The following is a 10000-nucleotide window of genomic DNA, read 5'->3' as shown; positions in this document are numbered from 1 at the left end:
ACACACACACACACACACACACACACGTAAACACACACATTTAAACACACACACATGTAAACACACACATGTGCCCCTCGACATGCACCTTAAATTCAAATGAAACGTTCACAATCATGAAAGCAAGAACGCATAGAAAGCTACGGGTAACACACACACACAAACACACACACACACACACACACACACACACACACACATGTAAACACACACATGTGCCCCTCGACATGCACCTTAAATTCAAATGAAACATTCACAATCATGAAAGCAAGAACGCATAGAAAGCGACGAGCTAAATTATTATTTAATCTGGTTAGCATCATTAGCATGCTGCACACATTTGTTTAAAACTCTTGCGTTGAAGTTGAATGATAGTACCAATGTTTTCCGTGACTCAACAGGACCTGTCCTAAGGACAAAAAGTATTACCTTGAAACTTAATCACACGTGGGGAAATTGAACAGTCCAACCAGTAGACTATGATAAGCTAAACAACTATGTTACTTTTTTTTACAATATTTCCAGGCTTCAACTAAACCAACTGAGTTAAAAAGGTAGAGTTAGTTAAAGTAGGCTATAAAGTGTGCTGCCATGAATATCAGAAATTCAGTTTTTATATCAGGATATCATAATACAATTATCTCCCTCAACAATGGAATTCTTTTCTCTGATTGGCTGATGGGGTAGCCATTAACTTCGTATTCGGTTGTTAAGTCCGATGTCACGGACCCAGCAGCTATTTTGTGAAAAGACGTTTATTAACGCAGCCAGACGGGTTTTGCTACTTGTAAACTTTGTCATCACCACCTTCGTTTTAGCGGTTTTAAAACAAAACCCCTAAACTTTAACAAAGTAATCACTGTAGCTATGCAGCCAGATGATATATGAATGGGTAACGTCCAGGCTTCCGCGAAAAATATAGATTTGATTAGGTTGAGGCAACAAGTCCGTATAAGATGACAATTTTCTTAAAGGCTAGTCAGAATAGTGGAAAATAATAGTTTACAGTCATGGTTGAAATTGTTGGCACCCATGCTAAAGTTGACTAAAAAGAGGAATATCAAATCATCTTTTGGAAATTGATTTTAATGGCTTAAGTAATACAATTAGGAAAAATCCAACCTTTAAGGACACCAATTTTCTTTGTGAATGAATAATGTATCATAAATAAATAAATGTTCTTCCCAAAATACTGAGGTCAAAAATATTGGCACCCCTATGTAACCCTATGGGAATTTAACACATAGGGTTAACATAGGGGCAGGCGTTTTTGTATTTTTAAAGGCCACGTATTTCATGGATCCAGGATATGCATCCTGATAAAGTTCCCTTGGTCTTTAGAACTAAAATTGACCCACATCATCACACACCCTTCACCATACCTAGAGATAGGCATGGTGTTTTGTTCAGTTTTCTTCAGTTAGCCTATTAGCCTGTTTGATGCTCATTGAACTCAATGCAAATAATTTGAATCCTCTGGTGTCCCAAGGTAGGCTATTCATGTTGTTTAATAAAATGTCAAGTCACGCATGAACTCACAACTGTGTGTGTGCAGGTGTGTGTGTGTGTGTGCGTGTGCGTGTGCGTGTGCGTGTGTCTATGTGTGTGTGTTTGTGTGTGTGTGTTTGTGTGTGTGCGCGCGCGTGTGTGTGTGTGTGTGTGTGTGTGTGTGTGTGTGTGTGTGTGTGTGTGCAGGTACGTGGTGATTGCTATGGAAGCTCTGGATCAGCTGCTGATGGCGTGCCACTCCCAGAGCATTAAGCTGTGTGTGTGTGTGTGTGTGTGTGTGTGTGTGTGTGTGTGTGTGTGTGTGTGTGTGCAGGTACGTGGTGATTGCTATGGAAGCTCTGGATCAGCTGCTGATGGCGTGCCACTCCCAGAGCATTAAGCTGTGTGTGTGTGTGTGTGTGTGTGTGTGTGTGTGTGTGTGTGTGTGTGTGTGTGTGCAGGTACGTGGTGATTGCGATGGAGGCTCTGGATCAGCTGCTGATGGCGTGCCACTCCCAGAGCATTAAGCCGTGTGTGTGTGTGTGTGTGTGTGTGTGTGTGTGTGTGTGTGTGTGTGTGTGTGTGTGTGTGTGTGCAGGTACGTGGTGATTGCTATGGAGGCGCTAGATCAGCTGCTGATGGCGTGCCACTCCCAGAGCATTAAGCTGTGTGTGTGTGTGTGTGTGTGCGTGCGCGTGTGTGTGTGTGTGTGTGTGTGTGTGTGCAGGTACGTGGTGATTGCTATGGAGGCTCTGGATCAGCTGCTGATGGCGTGCCACTCCCAGAGCATTAAGCTGTGTGTGTGTGTGTGTGTGTGTGTGTGTGTGTGTGTGTGTGTGTGTGTGTGTGTGTGTGCAGGTACGTGGTGATTGCTATGGAGGCTCTGGATCAGCTGCTGATGGCGTGCCACTCCCAGAGCATTAAGCTGTGTGTGTGTGTGTGTGTGTGTGTGTGTGTGTGTGTGTGTGTGTGTGTGTGTGTGTGTGTGTGTGTGTGTGCAGGTACGTGGTGATTGCTATGGAGGCTCTGGATCAGCTGCTGATGGCGTGCCACTCCCAGAGCATTAAGCCGTGTGTGTGTGTGTGTGTGTGTGTGTGTGTGTGTGTGTGTGTGTGTGTGTGTGCAGGTACGTGGTGATTGCTATGGAGGCCCTGGATCAGCTGCTGATGGCGTGCCACTCCCAGAGCATTAAGCCGTGTGTGTGTGTGTGTGTGTGTGTGTGTGTGTGTGTGTGTGTGTGCAGGTACGTGGTGATTGCGATGGAGGCTCTGGATCAGCTGCTGATGGCGTGCCACTCCCAGAGCATTAAGCCGTTCGTGGAGAGTTTCCTGCACATGGTGGCCAAGCTGCTGGAGTCCCAAGAGCCAGACCTGCAGGTGCTGGGCACCAACTCGGTGAGAGAGAGAGAGAGAGAGAGAGAGAGAGTGTGTGCTTCTGCGCTTGTGTGTGTGTGTGTGTGTCTGCGTGTGTGTGCTTCTGCGCATGCACTCGTGCGCGCTTGTGTGTGTTCCACATTCCCCTTACTAGGCCTGTAGCGAGGAGTCGATGACGTCGACTAACCGACTTCAAAATATCGTCGACGTCATATTTAGGCGTCGACATATCGCCAGAAAAAAAAAAAAAAAAAAACACTTGAGTCACAGAAACAAAACAAAACAAACAGTTTGCACTTCCTCAAGCCAAAAAAGCCCTGCACAAAGCCCTGAAAAACTGCTCGCCTGAGCTGGTCGAATGGGAATACTTACTTTAATTTCACGTTTGTGTAGTGTGTCGTGCAGCTTGAGCTGAGTGCACTTCGGTAGTGCTCGCTAACTATCCTAGCTCTCTGCAGTTTTTTCGTGCTTGTTTGGCAGGCAGTTTATGTTAGCTTGTCACTGGCAGCGAGTCAGCTGTGTATTGTATTTGTTAGCATTTATTGTTGGCTGGAATGATATAAACCATTATTTTCCTGGGAGTGCTACGGGGGTGCTATGGACAATCCAGGGGGAGCTGTAGCACCCCCTTGCTCCCCCCTGGCACCGCCCATGACTAGAGCACCTAAAAGAGTAGCTATTTACTAGAGCACTTAAAAGAGTAGCTATTTACTAGAGCACTTAAAAGAGTAGCTATTTACTAGAGCACCTAAAAGAGTAGCTATTTACTAGAGCACCTAAAAGAGTAGCTATTTACTAGAGCACCTAAAAGAGTAGGTATTTACTAGAGCACCTAAAAGAGTAGGTATTTACTAGAACACCTAAAAGAGTAGGTATTTACTAGAACACCTAAAAGAGTAGCTATTTACTAGAGCACCTAAACGAGTAGGTATTTACTAGAGCACCTAAACGAGTAGCTATTTACTAGAGCACCTAAACGAGTAGCTATTTACTAGAGCACCTAAAAGAGTAGCTATTTACTAGAACACCTAAACGAGTAGCTATTTACTAGAACACCTAAACGAGTAGCTATTTACTAGAACACCTAAAAGAGTAGGTATTTACTAGAGCACCTAAACGAGTAGCTATTTACTAGAACACCTAAAAGAGTAGCTATTTATTAGAACACCTAAAAGAGTAGCTATTTACTAGAACACCTAAAAGAGTAGCTATTTACTAGAACACCTAAAAGAGTAGCTATTTACTAGAGCACCTAAAAGAGTAGCTATTTATTAGAACACCTAAAAGAGTAGGTATTTGCTAGAACACTTAAAAGAGTAGCTATTTACTAGATCACCTAAAAAAGTAGCTATTTATTAGAACACCTAAAAGAGTAGCTATTTACTAGAACACCTAAAAGAGTAGCTATTTACTAGAGCACTTAAAAGAGTAGGTATTTACTACAGAACACCTAAAAGAGTAGCTATTTACTAGAACACCTAAAAGAGTAGCTATTTATTAGAACACCTAAAAGAGTAGCTATTTACTAGAGCACCTAAAAGAGTAGGTATTTGCTAGAACACTTAAAAGAGTAGCTATTTACTACAGAACACTTATAAGAGTAGCTATTTACTACAGATCACTTGTAAGAGCAGGTATTTAAGAGCACTCACTTTAAAAGAGTTGGGGAAGTGTGTGTGTGTGTGTGTGTGTGTGTGTGTGTGTGTGTGTGTGTGTGTGTGTGTGTGTGTGTGTGTGTGTGTGTGTGTGTGTGTGTGTGTGTGTGTGTAAAAAGGTGTTGGCTGATCACTCCTGTGTGTGTGTGTGTGTGTGTGTAGTTTGTAAAGTTCGCCAACATTGAGGAGGACACCCCTAGCTACCACCGGCGGTACGACTTCTTTGTGTCGCAGTTCAGCGCTATGTGCCATTCCACACAAGAGGACGCCGAGACACGCACCAGGTATGTGTGTGTGTTTGTGTGTATGACACGCACCAGGTATGTGTGTGTGTTTGTGTGTATGACACGCACCAGGTATGTGTGTGTGTTTGTGTGTATGATACGCACCAGGTCGATTCATAGTATATTTAAACCGATCCAGGGGTTTGCCTTCCGATGCACTAGCATTGTTAACGTTCAGAATGATTTCCGATACGTATTAATTAATTTAGAATAAGTAACTAGGAACAGTAACTAATTACTTTTTAAAAGAAACTTGCCCAACACTGGCTGTCAGGGATATCAGAAATTCAGTATTTCTTCTTTTTATATCATGATATAATATAATGCAGACATATATCATAATCCTATACTATTGACATGCTATTTAATAAAATTGTTTTCCCAGATAGCTATTTAATTAAATGGTTTTCCCAGATAGGCTATTGACATGCTATGTAATAAAATGGTTTTCCCAGATAGGCTATTGATTGCTATGTAATAAAATGGTTTTCCCAGATAGGCTATTGATTGCTATGTAATAAAATGGTTTTCCCAGGTAGCTATTTAAATAAATGGTTTTCCCAGATAGGCTATTGATTGCTATGTAATAAAATGGTTTTCCCAGATAGGCTATTGACATGCTATTTAATTAAATGGTTTTCCCAGATAGGCTATTGATTGCTATGTAATAAAATGGTTTTCCCAGATAGGCTATTGATTGCTATGTAATAAAATGGTTTTCCCAGGTAGCTATTTAAATAAATGGTTTTCCCAGATAGGCTATTGATTGCTATGTAATAAAATGGTTTTCCCAGATAGGCTATTGACATGCTATTTAATTAAATGGTTTTCCCAGATAGGCTATTGATTCCTATGTAATAAAATGGTTTTCCCAGATAGGCTATTGACATGCTATGTAATAAAATGGTTTTCCCAGATAGGCTATTGATTGCTATGTAATAAAATGGTTTTCCCAGGTAGCTATTTAATTAAATGGTTTTCCCAGATAGGCTATTGATTGCTATGTAATAAAATGGTTTTCCCAGATAGGCTATTGACATGCTATTTAATTAAATGGTTTTCCCAGATAGGCTATTGATTGCTATGTAATAAAATGGTTTTCCCAGATAGGCTATTGACATGCTATTTAATAAAATGTCTAGGTTTGCCCCATAACTCTAACCCTAAATCACATATCCCTATCGCACTAACCCTATTGTGTGTGTGTGTGTGTGTGTGTGTGTGTGTGTGTGTGTGTGTGTGTGTGTGTGTGTGTGTGTGTGTGTGTGTGTGTGTGTGTGTGTGTGTGTGTGTGTAGGATCCGTGTGGCTGGTATTAGGGGGTTGCAGGGGGTGGTACGTAAGACGGTGAATGATGAACTTCAGGCCATCATCTGGGAGCCTCAACACATGGACAAGCTGATCCCATCTCTACTGTTCAACATGCAGGATACGGACGACACCGAGAGGTACACACACACACACACACACACACATACACACACACATACACACACACACACACACACACACACACACACACACACACACACACACACACACATGGACAAGCTGATCCCATCTCTACTGTTCAACATGCAGGATACGGACGACACCGAGAGGTACACACACACACACACACACACACACACACACAAGCTCATACAATCATCAGAGAATTTGCCTCAGACACATTTTGTAAGTAAGTACTACCTACTATATTTTGTGAACAAAATATTCAAGTTACTCGAGTAATCGTTTCAACCCTAGTGTGTATGTGATTTGGTGTGTGTGTGTAATGCGGTGTGTGTATATGTAGTGTGTGTGTGTGTGTGTGTGTGTGTGTGTGTGTGTGTGTGTGTGTGTGTGTGTGTGTGTAATGCAGTGTGTGTTCATGTAATGTGGAGTGCGTGTGTGTGTGTGCGTGTGATGCGGTGTGTGTATATGTAATGTGTGTGTGTGTGTGTTTGTGTATATGTAATGTGTGTGTGTGTGTGTGCAGGGGGTCAGGTGAGGAGAATCCGGCGTCCCTGGCCGAGAGCTGTTTCCGGGAGCTGCTGGGTCGAGCCGCCTATGGCAACATGAACAATGCCGTGCGCCCCGTGCTGGTGTAAGTTTCCATAGTAACCATTTACATCATAGTAACCACATACATCATGAAACAGTGTCATAGGAATAGTGTCTTAGTAACCACATCCATCATTAAACAGTGTCATAGGAATAGTGTCTTAGTAACCACATCCATCATTAAACAGTGTCATAGGAACAGTGTCTTAGTAACCACATCATTAAACAATGTCTTAGGAACAGTGTCTTAGTAACCACATACATCATTAAACAGTGTCATAGGAATAGTGTCTTAGTAACCACATCCATCATTAAACAGTGTCATAGGAACAGTGTCTTAGTAACCACATCATTAAACAATGTCTTAGGAACAGTGTCTTAGTAACCACATACATCATTAAACAGTGTCATAGGAACAGTGTCTTAGTAACCACATACATCATTAAACAGTGTCATAGGAACAGTGTCTTAGTAACCACATACATCATTAACCCTTTGTCCGCCAAAGTCGCATGATTGTGACAAGCAGCATGAAAACGGATCAAGCAACATGACTGATTAAAACAGGCGATAGATTAAGCAACATGACTGATTAAAACAGGCGATAGATTAAGCAACATGACTGATTAAAACAGGCGATAGATCAGATGAAAAGCAACATGACTGATTAAAACAGGCGATAGATTAAGCAACATGACTGATTAAAACAGGCGATAGATCAGATGAAAAGCAACATGACTGATTAAAACAGGCGATAGATTAAGCAACATGACTGATTAAAACAGGCGATAGATCAGATGAAAAGCAACATGACTGATTAAAACAGGCGATAGATCAGATGAAAAGCAACATGACTGATTAAAACAGGCGATAGATCAACATGACTGATTAAAACAGGCAATAGATCAACATGACTGATTAAAACAGGCGATAGATCAACATGACTGATTAAAACAGGCGATAGATCAAGCAACATGACTGATTCATTTTATGTACAATGCATAATGCATCATTTTATGCATCATTTTATGTGTCATCCAGTGACGTCATTTAAATTAGATGAGTAAATTTACCCCCTTCATTAACTTTAGTTCATACTCAATGATTCTTACATTTACAGTATAACTTTATCTCTGGCCACTTTGAAGCCATGACCTTTTGAAAATTGTATGTAAAAATTCAATGTTGTCTTTTTAAAAACCTGGCACCCAAAGGGTTATAGTAACCACATACATCATTAAACAGTGTCATAATAACAGTGTCATAGTAACCACATACATCATTAAACAGTGTCATGATAACAGTGTCATAGTAACCACATACATCATTAAACAGTGTCATAATAACAGTGTCATAGTAACCACATACATCATTAAACATTGTCATAGTAACCACATACATCATTAAACAGTGTCATGATAAGTGTCATAGTAACCACATACATCATTAAACAGTGTCATGATAACAGTGTCATAGTAACCACATACATCATTAAACACTGTCATAATAACAGTGTCATAGTAACCACATACTTCATTAAACAGTGTCATAATAACAGTGTCATAGTAACCACATACAACATTAAATATTGTCATAGTAATCACATACATCATTTAACAGTGCCATAGTAACAGTGTCATAGTAACCACATACAGCATTAAATATTGTCATAGTAATCACATACATCATTTAACAGTGCCATAGTAACAGTGTCATAGTAACCACATACAACATTAAATATTGTCATAGTAATCACATACATCATTTAACAGTGTCATAGTAACCACATATATCATTTAACAGTGCCTTAGTGACAGTGTCATAGTAACCACATATAGTACATACTGTATGTATACTAGGGCTGTCACTTTTGAGAAAAATCAAATTCGAACGGATATCGAATGTCAAGCAATATATTCAATATCCCATTATATAGCCCCCCTTTTGTAATTCAACTGCATTACCCACAATGCCATGCAGGTTCCGTTTGGAATGTCGTACTAACACCCTGGAAATCCAGAGTTCTCACGAGAGCACAATTTTAATTGTGTCTGCAAGATACTCTGGCAATGAGCAATGATGCATGTTACTTTTACCTCAGGAATCTGTGGTAACCAAAAAAGGAGTGGGTGAGCTAAACTGATAACGACAGCACTAAAACTTTCTATTTTGTTCGTAGGGTTAATCCAATTGCGTCGAAGTCCAGAATCAGTCAGAGTAACATTGGTCGTAGGGTTATCCAATTGCGTGCAGTGCGATTTTCAAATGCATGCTTGGTGCCGCCCCTCAAGTTAGGCTATTTTCATTATCAAGATTCCAGGGTCTGGTTTACTACCAAGTTAGTACTAACTTATAGTTGAAAGCGTCTTTTTCTGACAAAAGAAGTTATCCAGACTGCTTTTTCAGTTTGAGAAAAATCTGCCAGCGTTCTTGTTCCAAAAGGCAGCCGGAAGTATTTATTTATTTATTTATTTTTTTGTGAAAAAAAGTGACTACTAAACATTCAGACACCTAAAACATTTCCCTATTATAGATATACTGTATATGTGCTCAGACACCTGCAACGAGCCTCTCAACCGATGTTCTGCCACCTTCTCCATTTTTACTTGTTGTCATGGGAAACCACAGGTCTCAGTAATCCGCTTGTGATTGGTCAGTTGTAAAAAAGACAGCGTGAGGTATGGCGTTTTTACGCTAGTAGTTGAATATTTCTCAACTTCTGAGCTGCAGAAAAAGACGGTTGCAGTCACATTTTAAAGAAGCCGCCAACTGTTTTGAAAACACAGTCTACTCCACAGGATTATAATGTTAGGCAGACGCCGGCAGCTGAGAAAAAGATGCTTAGTCTGAACGTACCATTAGTCTGAACATACCCTTAGTCTGAACATACCCTTAGTCTGAACATACCCTTAGTCTGAACGTACCCTTAGTCTGAATAAATGTACCCTTAGTCTGAACATTCCTTAGTCTGAACATACCCTTAGTCTGAATAAATTAGTCTGAACTAATCTGAGTCACATGTTTGTGTGTGTTTTTATGCATGTCTCTGTGTGTGTGTGTGTGTGTGTGTGTGTGTGTTCCTCTCCCAGGCATCTGGAATGTAATGTTGTGTGTGTTCCTCTCCCAGGCATCTGGATAATCATCGGTTGTGGGAT

At 40.7% G+C, this 10000-nt stretch overlaps 1 protein-coding gene across 3 annotated transcripts in view; it reads left to right on the top strand.

Moving 5' to 3' along the window:
* The window catches only part of efr3a (EFR3 homolog A (S. cerevisiae)), a 72903-nt gene that overhangs the window by 29648 nt on the left and 33255 nt on the right, over positions 1 to 10000 (top strand). For all 3 annotated transcript variants that reach the window (XM_062530830.1, XM_062530831.1, XM_062530832.1), the window contains 5 exons: positions 2732 to 2882; positions 4679 to 4800; positions 6098 to 6247; positions 6781 to 6888; positions 9973 to 10000. The exon at positions 9973 to 10000 is cut by the window's right edge and continues 51 nt beyond it. In XM_062530830.1, the coding sequence (XP_062386814.1) occupies positions 2732 to 2882; positions 4679 to 4800; positions 6098 to 6247; positions 6781 to 6888; positions 9973 to 10000 (559 nt within the window). The remainder of the gene's footprint in view (positions 1 to 2731; positions 2883 to 4678; positions 4801 to 6097; positions 6248 to 6780; positions 6889 to 9972) is intronic.

Source organism: Sardina pilchardus, chromosome 2 (assembly GCF_963854185.1).
Source record: "Sardina pilchardus chromosome 2, fSarPil1.1, whole genome shotgun sequence".
Taxonomy (NCBI): domain Eukaryota; kingdom Metazoa; phylum Chordata; class Actinopteri; order Clupeiformes; family Clupeidae; genus Sardina; species Sardina pilchardus.
The sequence above is the reverse complement of the archived record's forward strand: the minus strand, read 5'-3'. Positions and strand labels throughout refer to the sequence as shown.